At 37.8% G+C, this 23747-nt stretch overlaps 2 protein-coding genes across 2 annotated transcripts in view; both read right to left on the minus strand.

Annotated features, from left to right (window-relative positions):
- Positions 1 to 8290, minus strand: part of ubash3ba (ubiquitin associated and SH3 domain containing Ba) — a 49680-nt gene extending 41390 nt beyond the window's left edge. Inside the window, exon 1 of the mRNA XM_053230415.1 lies at positions 7803 to 8290. Coding sequence (XP_053086390.1) covers positions 7803 to 7954 — 152 coding nt within the window. The 5' untranslated portion in view covers positions 7955 to 8290. The remainder of the gene's footprint in view (positions 1 to 7802) is intronic.
- Positions 8291 to 11760: 3470 nt separating this feature from the next.
- On the minus strand, positions 11761 to 22158 carry f11r.1 (F11 receptor, tandem duplicate 1). Its single transcript, XM_026922452.3, has 10 exons — positions 21903 to 22158; positions 18061 to 18120; positions 17543 to 17659; positions 17199 to 17339; positions 15597 to 15799; positions 15353 to 15452; positions 14536 to 14643; positions 14425 to 14437; positions 14241 to 14298; positions 11761 to 12801 (listed from the first exon to the last, which is right to left on the minus strand). The coding sequence occupies exons 1-10, from the start codon at positions 21940 to 21942 to the stop codon at positions 12766 to 12768; spliced, it is 876 nt and encodes a 291-aa protein (XP_026778253.1). The 5' UTR covers positions 21943 to 22158; the 3' UTR covers positions 11761 to 12765.
- Positions 22159 to 23747: the final 1589 nt, after the last annotated feature.

The following is a 23747-nucleotide window of genomic DNA, read 5'->3' on the forward strand; positions in this document are numbered from 1 at the left end:
CTAATTAGACACTTGTAGCACGCAATATAAATAGACCCCATCTACACTTGCTTGATGCATTTTATATCTTGGTTGTATCATGATAAGATTTTAACTAAATACATTTACACTTGTAGATAAATATGTCACTGGTGAGCAAGACTTCATTTGCCTATCTGATCACTATATTACGTGTAACATGCAAATTAGCTCATTTCACTGCATAACCAATTTCCTGTGCTGTTTCTAGTTTCCAGCTGTTTCAGGCAAAATATGCATATTATCATCACCATCATCATCAAAGATCATGAGTTTGCATGCTGTTTTTCATTTCCTTGGATGACATGGAGCACATGAGTTAGATATGTAATACGAGGAGTTTTGGTTGTGAATAAAATCTAGTTTTATCTTTTAAAACAAGTACGTCTCTTCAACTAAGACATGGCAGCCAAAACCCTTCCCAACACATTGCATCATTACAAAACCCCTCTCTGCGTTACATAATATCACATGCAATCCACTACTGCACCTAAAAAACATACACCAAGGCATGCAAATTCTTCACTTTTGACTCAGATACCATCTTTTTTCATAAAACAACTGAAAACAACTCCGAACACAGGAAGAACACAAGAAGTCGGTGGTTGAATGTAATGACCTGCTTTGCAGCTCAGCAACGGGATTTCAATCCGGTTTAACCAGAGGCGCATTAGATCCCATGGTTCTCCAACTGGATCTCGAACCTCACTGAAGTGGTTTGAGTGACTGGCGTTAAAATTTTTTTATGGTAATACTTATTTGGAAATATCTGGGAATAATCCTGACACTCAAACTGCATTAAATGGCCGAGTGTAAACAGGGTCACATATTTAGCTGACAAAAAGTGCTCTCCAAGCATGTTAAGTTTCACTTCATTCTGTTGCGTAAGTGCTTAAATTTCATCCCTAAATTGATGCACACTTCCTCAAGAAGTAATCTTAGCCAAAGGACTATATTAAGCACATGAACTTATTTAACACGCAGATACACAGGCTTTGAACTGTTGGATGCAACAAATTCGATGACCTGTGACCACAGATTTCAGGCACTGCAGTATCCTAAACAGGTACAATTCAGTTTGCAATTAATCTCGACATAGATTCCATCTTTCTTCATTATTGAAAAAAAAAATAGATATATATACACACACACACACACACACACACACACACACACACACACACACACACACAATGTGTTTATTACTTAAGAATTACATTACTTAAGGTACTAAGTTTGAATAAATGAATGGTGTAAATACATTATTCACATTAATGCATGTGGATTTTCTTTGTCCTATGAGCTTTATGGCTGATTGCTTTGCTACTTCACATGGAGTTAAAACCTCCTGCTTGTACTGCGGGATCCCAGTCCTGATGTACACCTCTATTCTCAGCCAGATGCCATGTGCGTGAACCTTACAGGCAAGTTTTCTTAAAAAAAAATCTGTATTTGTATCTGTATCTGTCTGTTCAGAACACGTTATCTGTATTCTTTTCCTTTTTGTTACATCCCTGCTGTACATCTATAAATGTCTGCAGTGACTCCATTCTAAACTAAACAAGAGCTGAGAAAACACACATCTGTGATCAGGTGCTGATTCTGTGCCCTGCTCTGGCATTATAATCCAAAGACTAACATTCAACCAGCAAATCATCATCTGAGGGCAACAATAAAACGACACGGCAATGAGCAGGATTCAACTAGATTATGGCCACGACGGGATTAAACCAAGATAAAGGTAATGGCACACAATTGTGTGTGTGTGTGTGTGTGTGTGTGTGTGTGTGAGAGAGAGAGAGAGAGAGTGTGTGTTGCAGTATTTTTGATAAATGAGCAAACGGTTCCTCACTGACAGTAACATAATGGTGTGTTCATGGTTAGTTGGAGATGGCAGCGTTCTCTGGTTTCACAAGTGAGGATGAAGATGGAGTGTCTCTCAAAGAGACAACTGCGTTCCAATACTGTTTTTGATACGAGTGTACTTTTAGGGGTCTAGATAACCTCTAGCAGCACTTACCCAGAAGGCATTGCAATCTCTTCGGTTTGTTTTTCAAAATGGGGTGTCTGAGATTACACATACATACATACACACACACACACACACATATATTATATATATATGTATGTATGTAAGAGACAGAGAGAGAGAGAGCGAGAGAGTAACTTATAAACCAACTACTTATGTAATCAGCTATTTCTCTTGCTAGGTAATTAGCAAGCATGTTAACGGGAACTTAGACGCAACTCTGTGTACTGAAAAATATTGTGTCTATCTGCATAGCATGTGTCACACACTTGCTACAAATGGGATCAGTAGGCTAAGTAATACAATTTCTGCATATAAAGAATTCCATTCAATTGCAGAATTCCATATTTAAATGTTTAAATATTCATTCATTCTTCTTCCACAGCCGCTTTCCCAGGTCTGGGTCATGTGGACATGTCGCAAGACATGAAGACACCTTGGATGGGACTGTTTAAATATATATATATAAATTAAAATCCGGTGCTGCTGCACTGAAAAGCAATCCATTTGAGATTACTTAACAGCTTAACAGGTGTGGAAGAAAGTGTGTGAGCTGCAGTTTTCATCAAGCTAATTAGTTGTCACAAGCTTCCATTACTTCCATAACAACTTATACCTGTAATGCTCAGGCAAAACTAAAGTAGCCAAATCTGGACACTGAAAATGCTAATCTGCTACACCTGAGGTAGAAAAACGAACATTTGTGTTTAAATTTGATTGGACACCGAACCTTTCATTTAAATCCCCATCTTGCACAGTAGCAGCAAATACACTGCAGCAGCAATCTCGCAAGCCGGATTTTAGCTATTGCTAAAGTATCTGTTAGTTTTCATCATTATACACTGACATGAAAGCACCTACTTGCACAATAAAAGGACTGAATTTTTCAATCCTGTGGCTCTATGTTTGCAACGAATATCTTAATGTGTTCAAAATGCACAGAAATGTAGAGAACCAATCAGATTACAAGCGTCAATATTGTGAAGCTTGTAGCCAGTTAAGTGTACAATAGATATCAGGCACAGAGTGAACCACGGCGGAGCAACTGAATCTGAGACCATATTTCAGCTGCACTTCCTGAACTCACACTGAGAACCTTTAATAGCGTGCATCTAGTAGACGTAGTAACATCAGTAATTAATCAGCTACAAGTCTAATATATAATACAATAACACATAATACAAGTCTAACAGTCATCGGTTTTCTTTAGGGAAGACAGACTGAAATAACTAAATGAAACAGGGCTTTTTAACTTACAGTTAATAAACAACAGTTAGTTCTCGTCCACTAATTTGATTGGATGAGTGGCGTTCGAAGAGTGCCTATATTTAGTATAACCGCACTGGGACATTTTCCTGTGTGTATCACTCCGCTCGTCTGGGTTCGCCACGTAAAATTCCACTTCCTAGTTCGAAACGGTTACTACAGTAGTGTTACTGGCAAACAATACTTTTCAGGAATATAATCTTTTGAATTAACATTTGAAAGTTCGTTAGAAAGGACACCAATTTTACTGAAAACACCTTTAACGGGAAAGTACAAATCAACGTGAGCTAGCTAGCAAGCTAGCTGATGTACTGTAAAGTGAGTTTGGCCATGTTGTGTCCGTAACATCACTTACTCACTCGATATTAATGTCATGTTTAAAGAACTGCTGTTTATAGAACTGTTGTATACTCGCAATTGTGCGGAGCTGTTGTATACTTACGGCTTTGCCGATATCCAGTATAACCGTGCTCGTGCTCTATTTATATATATTTATATAACTAAATACCAGGACAGCCAATGACGTCACGATGGAAACTCATTCATTCATGTTCTGTAACCACTGGATACACAGCCTATCCCAGGAACACTGGGCATGAGGTGCGAATACACCCTGGATGGGATGCCAGTCCATCACAGAGCACCATACACACACACACACGTTCACACATAGGACCAATTTATCACAGTCAATTCGAATTTGTGTGTGAAATTCCACACAAACAGTAAGCTGAGCTCAGGATCGAACCAGTGACCCTAGAGCTGTGACGAAGCAACACTATCCACTGTGCCACCTTGCCACCTGACATGGAGTCTAAACGTGCAAATAGGCATTTGCTGATAATTGCAATAACGTCCATTCCGTTTATTTTGCTTAACAATATCACCACAATGTGTTCATTAACTTATTACAGGTTGACTGGCTGGTTTTAACCAAAAAAGGATTGCTTCAGCGTGATCATATCCGTGCAATCATTCAGAAGCATCTGAAACGACATAACTAGCATCTGAAACGACATAACTAGCATCTGAAACGACATAACTAGCATCTGAAACGACATAACTAATCCTGACTAGCCTTTCTGAACAAGATTAGTGCTAGCAGTGAGGCATCAGTTAACTAGCATTTGGAGAACTCCCCCAGATATTGTCTACTCAGACAGCCTCTTCTACAATCAAATAAACCTACAGAGACTTTTTGAAGTTTCAACATCTTACACACTGAATATCGCAGCATACCGTATAAGCAAATCAGCAAATCTAGCGATAAACAAGGAAAGCTGCATGTAGCTGTGTGGGCGGAGTTTCAGCATGGATGTTTATTAAACTAGCCTTTCTCCATGTTATACTGTTTGTGTGATTCATAACACCCAAGCTTGGTAATATTTGTAGTCTCTCTTCCACTATTTGCCTCAGGGAAATACTTAATCTCCCTCTGTGGTCTGGAAATGACTAATCTAAAAAATCAAGTGTGAAGTACAATGACTAATTTCACTAATCTGCCCTTTTATGGTAAATCCCCTATAGATTTTCAAAGCTTCGATCTGTACAAGAAACACCATATCAGTATATGAATCTATCTGTATATGAAAAATACAACCAGAATGAATAAAAACAAGATAAATCAATTTGGGTTTTTTTTGGTTTTTTAAGTTAACCTCCATGATATCTCTGATTATTATTATTATTATTATTATTATTATTACATAAACTCAACACTGTGCTTCCTGTTATTCCTGGAAAATTATTATTAATCCCAGATATAGAACTCTCATATATGTAAATAAAGGAAAAATCCACCTTGACCAGCTTGTATTAATCTTTGTAATTTTATCTTTATAATATTAATCTTTAGAATTAACGTGTGATCTACAATGATATCCGTGTTTTATTTTGTAACGAAAGTCCGAGTTTACTTTTTTTTTTAAACTTCCTTCATTGACATATTGGTCTATTTTCATTTAAGTTTACAGTTTCCTACATTACCCACAATGCTGTTCATTGCTGTTCATTGCTGTTCGTTATGCTTCATCTTTACTTAAAGATCCCAATGCGGGAGCGCTTTAATCTTTTAGTCTGTCGAGCTCTCTCACGTCCTCATCTGTACACTCTGTTCAAACAGATCAGCTTCCAAAGCTTCAACTTACATCCTAATACCACCATCAACGCCATGGTCTTGTCCTCTAACTAGAAAAAAAAAAAAAAAAAAAATCGAGCATCTGCTGTAACTGCATCCTATGGCTGCATTGCATTCTGGACCTTTGAGTCCAACAGTTGCTGTGTCCACTAGTTCTATGTTGGATTTCTCTTTAATATTACACTTCATGTTGCAAAAAAATGGTGAATGAGAAAACAGTAAAACAGCAATGGAACGTCAGTGTGACTATATGACCAAAAGTATGTGAACACCTGACCATCACACTCATATGTGGTTCTTTCCCAAACTGCTGCAACATAATTCTATAGGATGTGTTTGTATGCTGTAGCTTTACTGTTTCCCTTCACTGGAAGTAAGAGACGCAAACCTGTTCCAGCATGACAATGCCCCTGTGCACAAAGCGAGCTCCATGAAGACATTGTGTGCCAAGTCTGCCGTGGAAGAACTCAAAACTTCAACCCTAGACACGTTAGCTGAATTCCTCCAAACTGACTTTACTCCTTGTCTTGTTTGATGCAATACTCTTGGATAGTGAGTCTGTGTCTGTATTCATATTCACTGTTTTTGCAAAAGTAAACACTTAAACTGCACTTGAGTGAAACAGACCTTGAGATGCATCAACAGACCTACTTTTTTTTTCTCCCCCACTGCCGGCTGCTAATGCACTTCATCTTAAGCTGAGTAATGACACTGATATGGAATGGGCTTCTTCCGTTATCTGAGAGGCTTGAAAATGGATGTGTGATTATGGAGGAGTTGACCATGTTTTTGGTCTATTCCCACACCCATCAATTACGAATTTACAGACTTTGATTAACTCCCACAGGAGTGTCTAGAGCCGGGACAGAACAAGAATACAGACTACCTGAGGGGAATGGGTTTAAACACACACATATATATATATATATATATATATATACACATACATATATATAATTTATTTATACAAGGTAACTATTATAAAGTATTCTCCAACTACAGTAAAATATCAAGAGGTCCTTTAAAAGAACTTTAAAAGATGAAACTCCAGCCATACAGTTTCACAGTCAAGTTATAATAACTATAAATTCTTTAAAAAGTTATATTATTCAGCCTCATTTTATTACCTGCAGCTTTTCAGTTATTTAATTTTCAATATTTTCGATTCTTGGTTTTATTTTAAATATTGGTTTTGTAGTTAGAGGAGTTGTCCCTGTGATCTCTCTATAAACATGTTTTGATTTTTTAAGATTTTTTCAACAGCTAGATGCGAATAAGCTTTAGCATGATTCTCATCCCCTGCTTTTTTAAAATTCTTTCTGTTGCTTTTAATGACAGTGATTTATTTTTAGTTTATTTTTAATATCAGTGCACGTCACATTTTTGTTTTGTATCACATTGCGAAAGGTTTTCTTTCAGGTTCTTTTATCGGGTTTAAGTCGGGCTCAAACATACCTGACGCAGTTTATCAGCTAATATTATTTAATAAATATTAAATAATAAATAATAGGTTTCCTCCAGGTACTCCAATTTCCTCCCCTAGTGCAAAGACCAAATTGTCCAAATTGTCCGTGGTGTGTGAGTGTGTGTGTGTGTGTGTGATTGTGCCCTGTGATGGGTTGGCACCCTGTCCAGTGCGTCCCCCAACCTTGCGCCCTGAGGCTCCTGGGATAGTCTCCAGGCTCCCTGTGACCCTGTGCAGGATAAGCGGTACGGAAAATGGACTGACGGACGGACGGACAGATGGACGGACGGATGGATGGATGTTATCCTAATCCTAAACGATGGCTCACTTGAATGAGGTTTAAAATGATCCCAAACACACTACTACATTTCTCAAGTTATTCTTTTCAAGATCAATCATTTTTAACAAAACTAAGAAAAGGTTATACGACACAAATGTTTCCTTTTAGCATGGATCTGTGGGTGAAAATTTCATTAAAAAAAAAAAAAAAAAACACTCCAGTAAATATATATGATGGCAGAATTTGATGTCTAATTTTTACCTGTTGGATCTTATTGATGAAATAAACACATAAGTGTATTTGGAGATTTTTTTAAATCTGAAAGGGGGTAATAATAAAAAGTTTGACATCTTTTGCTTTAAATAAATCTGAATTATGATGAGGTGACTAATGACTTCATTGATTATACATAGATGGAAGTTGGTTATGGAAAATCGATGGTGTTCCCAGCAGCTGCACTTGGAGACTCAGGCGCCTCTAGACCACTGACCTACAGTTTACAGTTTGCACTTTGTTGGAGACTGCACACACACACACACACACACACACACACACACACTTGCTGGACAGAGGAGTGGGATGACAGGAGGAGTGACAGGTTACTCACGCTCGGGTCTTGGGGAAGCCCATGCTGAGCAGCACGTCCAGGCACGAGCCGTGCTTCAGGGTCCCTGCGCGGCTCTGGCGCTGCCTGCGGGGAGTCACTTTGGCGTAAAGCTGCTCCTCTTTCCCTGCCATGGCTCCGGATGCGGTGGACATTCAGATCTGGATCACAACACGAACCGCAGCTCGAGCCAAGCGCGCATTAGGAAACTGCGCGTTCTGGAGACACGATGTATTATTCTCTACAGCTTCCTGATGATGGAGAGCTCAAGCCATCATCATTGCAAAAAAAATAATAATAATAAATAAATAAACACACATACACAACACACACACACACAAAGGCTTGGAAGTGACTTTTGCGCCAGTTATATGATACAGGCGATTTTGCTGCTGTGGATCTGTCTCAGCCCCCAGCAGCCCAACGCGGCAGGAGAAAATACAGACGCGATCATTTCCAAAGCCACTTCTAGCCTCCGTGCTGCTCGCCTCGCTTCCGCTTCAGGATGACTTATTTATGAATGGGCGGTTAAGTGAAGGCGGAGTCAGCCAATCATCACGCTGCTCCAAGTGGCGCCGCCTGCTAATAGGCTGATTCCTGTAAAGGGCGGCGCGGAACACGGACTGCCCGCTGATAGGCTGATGCCGCCTTCACTCAAACTCCATTTTTAAAGCTGCAGGCTGGGTGTTGCTAAATCGGAGTTAACATTACCTGTGTTTACATGCATTCACATCAATATTCCGATATTAATCGGAATTTAGTAAATTAGTATTCAGTATTGAGTCATGGAAACTCCACATGATGGCCCGATTCAGATAAAGACAATATTCTGATTTCCCAAATTCCGCGTCCCATCCCTGGAATATGCCTGTTTTAATCGGAAATTTGTTGCATGGAAACACCTTATTCAAAAAATCCACTTGAAGGAGATATATACACATGCTCAGTCTGCAAAGAACTGTGGGTGCTAACAGATGTTAGCTGTAGGCTAGGTACTTAGGAATGGCAACTTAGGCGTACTTAGAACAATCATGTATACAGGAATATTCTGACGCCTGTACGCATATAAACATCATATTCAGTATATGGCTGCAACCCGAATACAGACCTTAAACGGAATATTAATGTGTGTGTAAACGTAGCCATTGTTTCACTATAAGAAGTTTCATATCTCTCAGATTAATGTAGTAACAAAATAAACCTGTAACACAATCTCCTGGCCATAAATCACAGACCCCACTTTGAAAACTACGACACACATCAAACCCTAAGCAACGCATGGTTTAAATTCAAGGGTGTACTAGATGTTCAACACCATGCTTTCAGACATAGCTACTACAATACAGCAAAATACCCAAAATGCACTATGAAAATACGAATCACGTCTTTGGGAGGTCTATTAGTCATGTGCGGTTCATACAGGCTTAATGAATCATGTCTTTACGATTTAAATAATCATTGTAGTGTTGAAGTTTTGATCGAATTCCTCGACTATTAAGAAAGTAGAGCCTCAAACTGTTTGTAGCCAGGGAGCGGTGTAACCGTTTAAAATAACCCTCTCAGCACAGATTTTTATTTATATAGTCCAACTATTAAACTCGTTGGTTAAATATGTACAATAATAGGCCCATCTTGGCTATGTAGGTTTGTATTAAACCCATTCAATTCCATTCAAACAGGCTAATAAGTTTAAGAACTAATACTGAATATAATAGTGGGGGCACGGTGGCTTGCGCCTCCAGGGTTGGGGGTTCGAATCCTGCCTCCACCCTGTGTGTGTGTGTGTGGAGTTTGCATGTTCTCCCCGTGCTTCAGGGGTTTCCTCTCCCAGTCCAAAGACATGCATTGAAGGCTGATTGGTATTTCCATATAGTCCGTAGTGTGTGAATGAGTGTGTCTGTTCGACTGTGCCTTGCGATGGCTTTGTGCCGCGGGTCTGATGGGATAGGCTCCAGGTTACCCTGCGACCCTGTGTGTAAGTGATAAGTGCTACAGAGAACGGATAGACTACATGTAATAGGTTTAAGAAGGGTTGGAATTTCCACCACTGTATCAGAATTTGAAAAAATATGGACCTCTGGGGTTTCCTTGAACCTGAACACCCGCCCCCGCTCTCCCTTGCAAAACAACAGGTTTAGAGTAATTATGAAACTATACAGTAATATCATTATGTGACAATTCATTTAGCACCAAGGAACAAATCAACTATTCTGTAAGTACAACTTTACAGATACCTGCTGGTGTGCTCTTGTCTCTCTCTCTCTCTCCTCTTGCTACTTGATGTCTGAACCCACACACCACTGATTGGCTTAGAACACTTATTAACAACACATATGTGGGTTATATTATTAGCAACCTTTTTTTTTTTTTGCACATCGTTTGGTTAGACGTTCAAATTTAACAAATTTAAACCCCAGAGCCCTAGTCTATATGCGGACACACTGAGGTGCCAGTTTATCAGGTAAACCTACCGTTGCTGCATTTTGTAGGTATACAAGGGAGTTCCGCTGATGTAATGAGCAGATATTGTTTGAGTGGTGGATCATTGTCAGTCATATTGTAGTGTCTGAAATTCTAGTGGTAATACATTAGCTAGACATGGAGTGTTGACAGAAAGGGTAGAAATGACTGAGAAAGTCTAGAATGTATCAGTTCTGTTAAAATCCTTATTCTTCAAGCATACATTGTCTGCATCATTACTTCACAGTGACCTGAACTCCATTTTACTGTTTGTTTTATTCCTGTATATAACTAAAGAAGCACTCTGAAAAACAGCATGCAGTATGATCATTATATATACTGTATGTATATAGAAAAATACTGCATGTCTTCTTTAGCATAACTCAGGAATTCACAGACATAAGTCAATAGATGTCATGTCAATGCCAATAAATCACATTTTAATTATTTACTACTAATCAAATTTTTAGCAGTTTCTTCATCAGTACCAGTGTTTGTGAGAGAGAGTGAGGATATAGTTCATTTGTTAAGCAGCATCATTCCATCAGTTAGTCTAAGGTTAAGTGTGACATGAGAGCAAGCCCAGTCTCTTACTTTAATCCTACATGATCCCAACGCTTCGACATCTGTGGAAGGCGCATAGATTGTACAATAAGCCACCTAGTTCACGTCCATAAGATACATTAGAATGAAGCATAAGGCTACTATTATCACTAATACGGATATGGATCTGTATTCCCAGCTCATGTCCAGTGCTCCCGGGATAAGCTCCAGATCCATCATGACCCTGACCAGGATCAAGCGCTTACTGAAGACTAACTGAATAAATGATTATCACAGTTATCCTGCACCAGGGCATTGCTGCAATGTGAACTTACATTATTTATTACTGGTATTCCATCCAGCGTGCACTCCAACCTTGCACCCCGTGTTCCCGGGATAAGCTCTGGATTCACCATAACCCTGACCAGGTTACTGTTACTGAGGTTACTGAAGACGAGTGAATGAATTTTTATATACCAAAACAATTTTACTTCCAGACAGTGTAAACTTGATGAAGCATTGGTATACTTAGCTAACCATTTTCTATTTTTACAGTAAATTATTTTTGTCCACATTTAGTTAAAGGACTTCCCAATGAACGTTGGCCTACAATCAACATTACAGGCCAATGCAGCTTCATTTGTAGCCGAAATCCCAGCAGAATTGACTAATATAGTAAGTTTAAATATGTTTATGTTTATGGTCATGTATGAATACCTTCAATTTATTAATTCTGCTCAAATTTTTTTTGAAAAATGTTAATAGTTACCATCATTATTACACATGACTTCTAGCATTTGAGACAATTCACCATGACCCTACAATAAATGACTTGCTGCTGTGCGAGATATAAAATGGGGCTGTACTGCACCCTGGTGGCTGTAAATAACAAACACTTTTAAATAATACAAAAATACACTAAGAATTTATTAATAAAAGCATTTATTTAAAAAAAAAAAAAAAAAAAAAAAAAAAAAAAAACACACACACACACATGATATGACTATATAATATAACCAAGTTTCACAGGATTTTTTTTTTTTTTGCTTTGGATCAAATTTGTGCATGTTAGTGTACATATTGATATTAAGGGTAATGGATTATAATGCTCCCAGGCCACCAAACATCCGGTCACACAGGCTACGAGCTTAGTTAAACAGCTTATTGGGTGGCTCAAATAAAACACAGAAAAGTTAGAAGACTAAATTGCATATACATATTTTACAGAGAAAAACAAAACTAGACCAAAGTTTTAAGTTCAACTTAAAAATTTCAAATGAGTAAACAGTATGGATCTTTTTCCTTCACATAAATATTAGAACTGCTGTTGACTAACTTGCCTCTCATTTTAAATACTCCAGCTACTGTATGCCAAATGAAGGTGGAAAAAGATATACAAATGTAGTTATTCAAATGCGAACACGCACTCACACACGCGCTCTCACACACACACACACACACACACGTACATACCTGTACAATGTCAAAGCAAGAAAGACTTCACAAGGTTTAAAAGGTTTACATATTTAAGCGAGCACATTTCTCTCATGTCAAAATGAGTTTGTTCTGTTGTTAAGAAGTAGCTCATTCATGTACAAAAATAAAAATAAAGACAAAATAAACTGCAAATCTAAATGAGAAAAAAAAAAAAAAAGAAAAAGAAAAGCTCATTCTTTTCACCTTTCTCAGGATGAAAGCCAGGATTCTCATTTTAATTCTGTACTACACTGGGGTGGGGGGAAACTATTGATCTTATTGCTGGTCCATGATTTCATCTGGTAAGGTGCAAAAAGATGATTCAGTGGATGGTTCTAAAATCACGCTGCTACCGTAGAGTCAGTGCAAACAGTTCAGAACGACAAGACGCAGTTTAAATAGACACACAAGACATCCCAGAGCTGGAGTTGTAGAAAAAGACTATAGCAGGAAAAACCCTTTACACCTGCGACAGTGCAAACCGAGGCTACACCACAAACGACTGCTTCTGTCTGAACTCCCCCTGAAACAAACACACACACACACAATTATGATTTACCTCCATTTCTATTTACTCAGAAAGCACTACAAGCATATTGCATATTATTAGGATAATATAAAAAAAAGTTTACTATAATATGTACCAGGAATTCCCAAAAAAAATATGCAGCCAGGAAGCACTTGCAATGTAAAAAATAATTCATATATAAGCAGCCAAACCATCAAACAAATAACTTACAGAACCCCTGATGAATGCAGCACAGATTTATTTTATGAATATAATTCAACATTATAAATATTATGCACAACAGGCAACCATCATATTTATTTATTAGACCAATTAGAGCGTTTTGTTCTTGATCTTTTCAGCCACAGAACTCGAACCGGACCAGATACACAGCACTGAAGTACACTCACTGGCCACTTTATTAGGAATGCTCATTCAGGCAGTTATGTAATCAGCCAATAATTTAGCAGCAGCGCAAAGCATAAAATCATGCAGATTCAGGTCAGGAGCTTCAGTTAATGTTCACATCAAACATCAGAATAGGAAAAAAATGGAATCTCAGGGACTGCGACATCACTGATGGGCTGGTTTGAGTATTTCAGAAAATCTTTACACAACAGTCTATAGAATTTACACAGACTGGTGTGAAAAACAAAAAAAATATCCTGGGAGTGGCAGTTCTGCAGGGAGAAACGCCTTGGTTGATTACAACCGTGCTGAGCAGAAAAGCATCTCCGAATACACAACATGCTGAACCTTCAGGCAGATGGGCTACTAACAGAAGATCACTTTGGGTTCCACTCCTGTTGGCCAACAAATGGAATCTGAAGCTACAGTGCGTAACTGCACAGTTGGAGGAAAAACCAGGCAACGTTTTTCTAATCTTTAACTGTCTAGCTTTGGTGAGATTGTGCCCACTGTAGCCTCAGATTCCTGGTCTTGGCTGACAGGAAAACATTCATTCACTGATTTTTTTTTTTTTTTGTTTTGTTTTTTTTTGTGGGTTTTTTCACACCGTTCTGTGCGAACACTACAGAGTGTTGTACGGCAAAATCCCAGGAGATCAGCAGTTTCTGAAATACTCAAACCAGCCCATCTGGCACAAACAACCATGCCAAGGTCAAAGTCACTTCAAAGTCCATTCTGATGATTCATGTGATCATTGACTGAAGCTCTTGACCTGTATCTGTATGATTTTATGCACTGCAATGCTGCCACATGATTGGCTGATAGGATTTAAAATAAATAACATTATTATTTATTTTAACTGTGGTTAAAGTTAACAATTTTGATAATAGACAGTGTTCTCCAGCACTGTAAAGTCATATATTTATAAAAAAAAAATAAAAAAAAAAAAAAAAAACCTGGTTATACGCCACAAACACATGGAACCATACTGTACACTACAAAGGCTTAACTAGTTGATTATGAATGTTACACTATAAAGTACTTACATCATCCTCATTACCATAGTCCTGCGCAGGCTGTGTATACACTGCTGATTTGGGCTTGCTGTAATACAACACAAATGTTCCCGATAGTAAATGGATAAGCTCATAGAAGCAATACAAGTTACTGAAATGAAAATGCAAGATTATATACAAAGAAAATATGCAGTAACTAAAGAGTATCTCTTACCTTTCAGACATTTCTGGGGAGATGAAAAGCAGAAAAGATTGGGGTTAATACAAGACGGTATTTATAATATTTTACAAGATATGTAATATATATGCAGACATGAGAACTTACTGGGCAGATATCCCTTCCTACTGGCGTACCACAGGGCAAAGCAAAGCAACCCAGCAGCAAGCAGCGCTACAATAACTCCGGCCACAATACCTCCTACGTTCAGATCACCTACAAATCAAATCAAAACGGAAATTAGAAATTACAATGGAATTGTACTCCATTAGGGCCTTTCACACCGCTTTAGTTCCAGAACTAAATTTACAGTACTAAAGTACTGGGTGATTTTGCGCGAACTATTTCCCAGTACCATTTAAAGGGTTGCATTCGCACCGACAGTGGGCACTAGGAAGTGACGTAAGCCGGTCGACAGCGACATCATTTGTGTGCGGTGTTCAACAACGGAAACAAAGAAGAACAACGCAAACAACCGGAGGATGGAGGACGCTGTGATCGGCGCTGTGTTTTTGATGTGTCTCGCAGGTTTCATAATAATGGACATGGAATGTCGACGTATACGTAAAGCGATTGAAAGAACGGTATGTTTACACAGCGTTTTAAATCATGGCGGGTGAGGGCGTTTTCGTACGCAATTGGCCAATCAACGTCTACTTACGTCACGGATAGTACCAGTTGTGCTGGTTAGACCCTGCTCCGGAGTAGGAGCTAATTTGGTTCTCGAAAAAGGCAGTCCGGTACTAAAAACGCACACAGTTCCGGAGGTGCGAAAACGCCAAAAAGTGGGTAGTTCCACAATTACTTCAGGTACTATGAAAAGGTTCCCGTGGTGCGAAAGGCCCTATTTATAATGGAATTGGACGTCATATATAATGAACTTCATACGACACTGAGAGCTCAACAGACTGAAAGGTTTACTCACGGACTTCCATGACCACGGCTGCTCCACGCTGAGTCCCCTGGCCATTGGAAGCTTCGCAGTAATAACTTCCACTGTCTGCCTTACTCACACTGGGAAACTCCTGTTACTCACAAACAGACAGAAAGCAAATTTGTCAGTAAGTCTGTATAGCTGACTTCTAAAACAGTGTATAATCTTAGGATTTGAATCCTTGCGTTTTATTTGAAAAGGGAACGTAAATGCAAGAGTAAGGACATCAACTGACCAGGTTGCCATTCTGCATGTTCATTTTGTATGTCAAGTTCTTAAATGCGGGGAACTTGCTGGGGTCTTCAGGCAAAGGGGTGCCATCTTTATACCATTTATAGGTGGATGGAGGAGAACCATCCTTATCGTTACAAGTCAGGAGAACGTTCCGGCCTGTTGTGGCTGAGGTGGGGATTTGGCTGATCGGCACAGAAGGAGGAACTGCAGGAAGAAACATCACTGAATAATCATCATGTCCTCACCATTAATGCTTATACAGCTACAGCATCTTATAACCCCTTAACAATGACAAAGAAATATCTTAACAGAATGCCTAAGGAATTTAAACTGGACCATCAATAAAAATCTTGATCTTCTGTATAGATTAATTTTTAATTCAATGCACATTAGAAAAAAAACCTTGCTGTCTATTTCTCTGTCTTCAAAAACTGCTCTCATTTCATTTGTATGTCCAATCAATTTCTGACATCACTGACAACAGCCAGTATGAAGCACCACAATGATACAAAACATGCCAACTTTGAAGCAAACTATCAACAGAAAACTGAGGTAAATCCACAAAATGAAAAAAGCTGATCAATATATTTTCAATCAAGCTACATACAAACACAATAAACCATTTAAACAACTAATATACAGAGTCATGTGTGACAGAATAAAAAAAATATTTTTAAAAAACTATCAAAGAAAAATATGTAATAGTTGAAGATTTCTATAAGGAGCCGTTTATTTTAACATTTATGGATGTATTGTTCAGGAGAGAGGATTTTTCTCCTGGTTTTGTGTTTGGTTTCTTACTGACATCAGGAGAGAGAAAAAAAGAGAAGCTGGTGAAGGAACGACTGTATAAATGTTAAAATCATAAGTGGTCATCAACAGGAACTGACTTGTCTCACACATGTTCCACGTCACTAAATTGTACTACAAATGGTTAAGAATTCACATTCACACTGCAGAAAGTGTACATTATTTTCGTACAACAGCATGGCAGTAAGATGAATGATAGGTTAATGTTAATGCACTCGCTCTAATACGTTATTGTTTCTATAGTAACATCTCATACACAGGGGCATGCGTGCGGTGAACACTCCACAGAATCGAAGACTAATAATATATAGATTTTTAAAAATGTGTTGTTTAACAAAGTAAAACATAATTGCTGGCATGGTGACTTTTTTTTTAAGGAGACATTAATTCAGCATTTATGAAGGAGTCTCGGCTGTAAGTTCTTTATAACAGTCAAAGTTACTCTGCATATGAAAGTACTTGCCGTTGCTTTAAAGTGAACTTAAAAAAAAAAAAAAAGAAAAAGGAACAAGTGTGAAAACAGAGTAACAATAATTAACCCTTAGTTTCTAAACCAGTTTCAAATTGTTTGTTCCTAATGTACATTTTACTTCACTTGCAGAAAACTTGCTGATGTCATTTATTTCTGTGTATAAGCCTCTCAGACATCCAGTAGTAAGCAGTCTCGAGGACTTCTGGCCACACTGATTGCCTTCAGTCACTTCACACCTTCTTTATCTTATTTGGATATCTCATTTAATTAAAAATGAACAATTTGTTAACAGATTTTCTGACTAAAGGAAGAGGAACTTACCGAGCACTGTTAGTTTAATCGTAGCTTCTGCGTAGCCCATGTTACCAGACACTTCACAGGAATAATCACCAGTGTCTTGTCTGGTGGCTTTTTCAATCCTCAAACCACCTTGGTACTGAGTCATCAGTCCCTTATACTTATCTAAAGACAAAGCAGAAAAAAAAAATACTAAGATCGAGTTCTACTTAGATATTTTTTACAGTACAAAATTCATTTGTAGACCTTGCTTCTCCCTCGTCTGTAATTCCATCGACTTATTTCGTGTAAAAACATCGTCATCATAAAATAAGTTTTATCTGTGGAGAAAATAAACGGATTAATTGGTTCTAACTTGGGTTTCTTACCTGTAATCTGGCCATCAAAGTAGATGAAGGACTGTGAACCCTTTAGACTCCTAAATTTCCATTCCACTCGAGGTGATGCCCCAAAATCAGCCGAATAATCACATTTCAGATCAGCTCCTGAGCAGACACAGAGAGTTCACAATTAATTCTGATATTTATTCCAAACAATGCTAAATACAAGTGTTTCTCTACAGTGACTGAGAGCCAGGAAACCTGCCCTGAAGCAAATGCATCGAGTTACACAAAGGACACGGGGGTTCCTTTTCAATTGCTTCTTTCAGTGAACAAAATACACAAATTGTACTCTTCAGTATACCAGTACTTCCAACCTTCCTTGACTAACAGAACACACAAAAGACATGCAATGACTGAAGACCTGACTTGAAGGCTTGAATATGCCCCTAAACCTGGGTTGCTCATTAATCCAGAACAAAACCATAAAAACAATAAAATAAAAAAGAAGAAGAAAACAGCAAAAGAAAAAGAAAGTGAAACGTGGAAGAAATAGACATACTCACCACTGTTTTCTTTGACCATAATGTTGGGCGTAGTTGTGGAGGCACTAAAGGCATGGAGGCCTGAGAAAGACAGATTTAGTTAATGTTATATTGTTGAACTATAATTTTACTCTGCCACAGCAAAGCAAACTTTAGCCAGCAGTAGAGCTACACTGTGCATTTAGGTAAAGCCCTGCCGCATTCTTTAAAAAAATAATCAATAATCAATAATCAAATATCAATTTTATCACAAACCAAATATTTCAAATTATTTGGTTTATTTAATCCCAGCAAACGTTTTTTCTTAGACAACAGGATATGTAAAAATCCACCAAATATAACCTTTCTTTCCACAGGATTCATCTCCCAATATAGTTCCAACTTTCAGCTTTGCTTACAGAGTTGATTTAGGAACTTGTCCAAAACATCATCGTTCTCAAAAAACTTCCTGCTTTATGGATGTGACATCTGAACTTGTATCATGTCTCATTGCCTGTGTAACCTTAGCATGAAGCATGAGTAAAACAGTTTGTATGTCTTTTGTAAGTGTCAATATAAAAGAGCAAAACAAACAAACAAAAAAGTTTAAAAGGGTGTTGTTTGGGATATCAGTTCCAGTATATTATTGAGGAGAACGTGGTGTGCATGTCTGGAATTGTCATTTATAGACCACAGACTGTAGAGATCACTTGATTATGTGACTGCTGTATGAACTGCCTCAAACCGGAATGAGGAAGGAATGAACTCGGAATGAAATGTGAATTGCCTTCAACCATAGTGATGCCATTAATTTAACAAAAGCTGAATTAACCTCTGTGTTAAAGTGGTGTAGACTGCATGCGTTCTGTGTGGGAACTCACTGTGAAATCTAATAAATAATTTATACACAATTAATTTAAAAAGTCAAATCAGGCAGTCCCTGAACACACTGTTTGGAAAGAAATCCAGAACTGACTTCATGCGTGCAGCTTTTCTGCACTTCTTCCTTCTGCTTGAGCACAGTATTGCCTCTACTGCTACAAAATCATCTTCCCTCCTGATCAGGAGCAAAGCCCCGAGGAGGCATGAGTAACCAGTCCCACTGTTCTCCAGGAAATTCAAGCTAGTTCCTAACAGTTACTCCACTGTGAGGGAACCCTTTAAATCTCACAAAATTTTTTTGACTGACCCTCTCAGTACAGATTTACTTTACTTACATAATGACAATATTATAGATAGATAGATAGATAGATAGATAGAAAGCAGACCCCCCAGCTATGGTTCCCAGGCCCCGCTTTGAGAAACATGGCCTTAGAGAATCTCAAGGTAATCTTCCCTAATTTTATCTAGCAAGCTAACAGCTCTGACGATATAGATATCAGATCTCTTTCTCCGTTTTGATTTTTTAAATTCAAGGGAAAATTCTTGAACATCACGGGCCCATGTTTTGTCTCTTTTACCCTGCTGACGCCAACAACAGATTTTAGAGGTGACCCACACAAACAGTTCTCTTAGGTACACAGTCTGTACTTTGATAACACGGCCAGCTCACCACTAGTTGATTTATCTTTAATCTCACAGCATTACAAGGCTATCATCGCTGTACAGAGGAGCACTTAATCACGCAGCACTTTAACTGTTACGTCTGCTCCTTTCTCTGCTTTTAGGTTTAAAACACTGCACTTGTGTACTAGATGTATGTATGAATGTGATTGTGTGTTCAGCAATCTGATTACAGAATAATCTATCTGTTTTAATATAGTGAGTAGAAAAGAGATTTTTCAGCTGTAGCCAGTCTAAGTTGCTGTACTTTTCGTACCTCCTGCTTCTGTTTGTGGGTAAATAATGAAGAATTACGCGAGGAGGTCATGAGTGTGCACTTATTGCGATTTACAGCAACGAAACACCTATTTAATGACATCTCTGCATATTTGTTATACATTCCTAGCCACAAAACGTGACCAAAAACAGTATAAAGTCACTTGTGATGAGTCAGCATTGAGTCTTATTTGTTTTTATCCTGAGGCCCTTTCCAAAGGCAACAGGTTCAGCAAACTTGATCAATGCGTGTGTGTTTGCTTTACGCATTGACCAGCTTCACCAGTCGGCTTAGGTCATACAGGAAGTGTAGTATAAATCAGTGATATACTTTGACCTTCAACAATAAAAGAGGCTATAATCCCAAAATAAACTGCTGACACTGACTCTGTGCTGGTGCTAAATAATATCTAACACTAACTGTAAGTGTGCAATACACACTGGCCATTCCTGACGTGCACTTACACACAACAGATAGAACAAAGTCAGGTTTATCCCCTTACAAGCCACCAATATAGATTTAGACTCAAGAATTGCTGCTGTAATCATAAAGACTGTCCTGTTCTTATATTAACTATATAAGAATCCATTGTAATGGTTGACTTTATTGTGTTGTGACAGAGTAATTATTTACAATCCTATTACTGGGTTTCAACCAGTAGACGACGGCTTCCCTTTTGAATCTGGTTCCTCTTAAAAGGTTTCTTAGGGAGTTTTCAGTCAATCGAACAACAGTTTAAACTTCCCCATGGAATTAGAAGAAAACAATCTGAACTGGAACAATGCCAAAATTTTGCTTCTCACATTATGGTTTTAAATGGTTGACTAAGAAGTTGTATGATCACTTTCTACAAAGTGAACATGTGCTTGTGTATTTTTTTTTTTTTTTTTTGGCTGCCTTCTTGCTCAGTGAGTTTTTTCTCCTGGTTATATAAAAGGTTACAAGGTGAAAAATCTACAAAAATAATCTATGAAATCTCAGGAAGTGCAAGTTTAGCTAATGAACATGATTCTTTTGTCAATCACATACTGAATGCTAATAGGGTGCTGTATGACAAAAAAAACAGAGAGGAAAAAAATACTCAAGAAATATATGCTGTCTTTTTAGCCTCATTCTCGTTCAATAAATGGACTTTTAAAATATTATCAAAATATTTTAAAATATTTTCCCTTTCAATCTGATTCCATGTCTCAAAAAATATCCCTTCATTGCAATTTACTTCAGCTTTAAATGATTTCATTTATGTAACTCAACAGAGGCGTCGTACACACGTCAATAAACATTAATATTGACCTACAGAGCTAATAATAATTTAATATAATGAATTAAAAACAAAAAACAACTCGACTCTTCTGGTTTAGCTCGTCTTTGCCCTCGGGTAACTTCCTTGTTTGCGCACTTGCTACAAAAAAATGGTTTCGAGGCGGGGGAAGGGTAGAGATACAGGCTGGCCAAGTGAAACTGCACGGCTCGATCCCAAATCAAACCCTAGTGAGCACTACGCGAGGTGCACGCGACACGACATCAAGCCGAAAGTAGTGCGCATACGTAGGGAGGAGGAAGCCATTTGGGACGCACACAAGTGTAACTCGAGTGCTTGGGGTTGGAAACACCTGCAGAACGAGTCTCATTAAAATGTCTTTTTGCGCCAGAATAATGTATTTAATAATATGCCTGTACATATCATACAAGCTTAAAAATTAATATTTATCTACCAGCAAATGTGCTATCGACCAGTTACAGGTAGCACATTATGCTCAATGTTAATTTACGACAGAAAAGTATAGGCTATATTGAGAAATAATAATTAGCCTATTGGTAATTCTGCGTTACATTAAGCAGCCTCCTTAGACGTGCCAAGGACTTAGCATTTGACGAAATATCAAATAAAAATAACTAAATTAGTTGTTTCACATTAAAGTAAGACTTAAAAAAAAGTTGAAAAGGCTGCACTATCTCTAAGCTTTCTAGTAATGAGAAATGAGCCTAAACCCACACAATAGTTCCTCTTTGGAAAGCTGAGGCGCTTCAGTTGTTTCAGATCTTGGAAATGAAACCTTCTTACCTGTTGCCTGCCAGCACAGAAGTACAAACACAAAGAACATGACGGCTAGACGAAATATTCCGCTTCAAACTGTCGTCTTTCAAGTGGGAAAAGATGATAAACACGTTTCACTGAAGAAATTTGGGTCTGTTTTCCGAGCTTAAGAGCTGAAATGTTCACAGCGAGGTGTTTAACACGAAAACGCCCTTCCGACTGAAACTCGCTACCTGAGCTCCAGCTGAGGTGCCCTGTGGTAGGACACGCCCAGTTCGTGACGTAGTGAGAGTTCAAGCCGCTACTAAGTAAGACGTTTCCGTGTAAGTTCAAGTGCTCCTGGAAAGTTCGTATTGATGAGTTGGGAAGTCGTAATTACGACGTCAGGTGCATTCAAATCACTTGGGTCGGAGCAAGATGGCGGTGTATCTTCTCTTAATTAACTACAAAAAAAAAAAAAAAAAAAAAAAAAACAGGAAAGTTTTTTTTAATTCTACTTCAAGAAAATGAAGAACAAAGAATGCCCATCAGGTATGTTTTGCTTTTTTTTTTTAAATGTTTTAATCAATTTATGAAGCCATTGTATATTATGTCGTAATTGTAACATGCTATAGTAATTTGTGCAGGTAATTAGCTTGTGTTATTGTAAATAATAAAGACATGTCACTGCTAAATACCCATTCAGTTTGAACAAATTTAGCGTCAACTACAGGAATTACGACTTTGTGGTGGCGTTCATGTGCGTTCAACTCGTAAATACGAGCTTTCCGACATGACTTGAACGCACCATTTGTTTCTCCTCGTGTAAACAGATCAGTGGCAGCCTGAATGTTCTGTGGAAGAGGCTTTGGACTTTTCCTAGTAGGTGTCTGCTGTGAAATAAGGTCAAAGAGATTTCTTTTAAACTTACTCATATCTTAAGTTAAAACTTTTGTCGTGCCAAGATTGAAAATTGGATATGAAATATGAATATGAAGAATTACATGAAATCCTTATATATCACTTTTGAAAAGCAATATGAAATCATTTTTTCTATGCAATTTAATTATTTTACTCGCCAAATATTTTATCCATAAATGGCAGGTATTAAAAAGTAAACCCCTTTTTTCTCACTTTCAAAAAGATATTGGGATCTATATTAAAACTTTGTCCACCTCCGGTAACAAAAAAGCTACTAAAACTCTGAATGTATGCTCACATTTTGGTGTTTTTGTATATATTTTTTTCTTTATTTAATTGTATTTTTCCTTAATTTCTCTCTTTATTTTTCTTTTATCCGGTAAAGTATTTTGCTTTTTTGCACTTTATTATGCTTGGCTATGAATGAACCCTTGGCATATCTTTTGTTCTGTAACTCTTGTTTTGTATACAATTTTTGATTAATAATTTAAATTAAAAAAAAACACAGTTTGTTTCAGTCCATATCTGATTTTTTAAAAATTTGCACACATTTTTACAGTTCATAATAAAAATATGTTTAAATTATTATTATTATTATTATTATTAGACCACCATCATCACTGTGCTTGTAAACAATATGTATGAGTGAAGTTAGGTTTGGCCTCCTGCATTTTCCTGAGCATTAAAGGGAAATATTCATTTAGATTTTTTTCCTTCATTTTTTTTCCATGCACTGAGCACTAGTTCTGCCTTTTCTGTGAGCTTCTCTTTCAATCCTGGCATTTGGACTGCACCAAGAAGTGCCAAAAAATGAGAAATGAATGCTGGTCATTGCCACATTGCATATGTCTCACAAGATAAAAGATAGTCCTTGTATTTTCACTTTCTCTCTCTCTCAGGCCTGCATGCCTATGTAAAACATTTTGGTAAAACAGGACAGTAAGGGCTTCCATTTCTGCTACTTTAAGTTTC

Source organism: Pangasianodon hypophthalmus, chromosome 27 (genome assembly GCF_027358585.1).
Source record: "Pangasianodon hypophthalmus isolate fPanHyp1 chromosome 27, fPanHyp1.pri, whole genome shotgun sequence".
Taxonomy (NCBI): domain Eukaryota; kingdom Metazoa; phylum Chordata; class Actinopteri; order Siluriformes; family Pangasiidae; genus Pangasianodon; species Pangasianodon hypophthalmus.

Excerpts from the sequence above, each read along its gene's own strand:
- f11r.1 (XM_026922452.3), bottom strand. The coding sequence starts at position 21,942 with ATGTTCTTTGTGTTTGTACTTCTGTGCTGGCAGGCAACAG. Across the intron at positions 17,340-17,542 it reads CTTTGATGGCCAGATTACAG|ATAAGTATAAGGGACTGATG; the intron begins GTAAGAAACCCA and ends CTTTGTCTTTAG. Across the intron at positions 12,802-14,240 it reads ACTATGGTAATGAGGATGAT|GGGGAGTTCAGACAGAAGCA; the intron begins GTAAGTACTTTA and ends TGTTTGTTTCAG.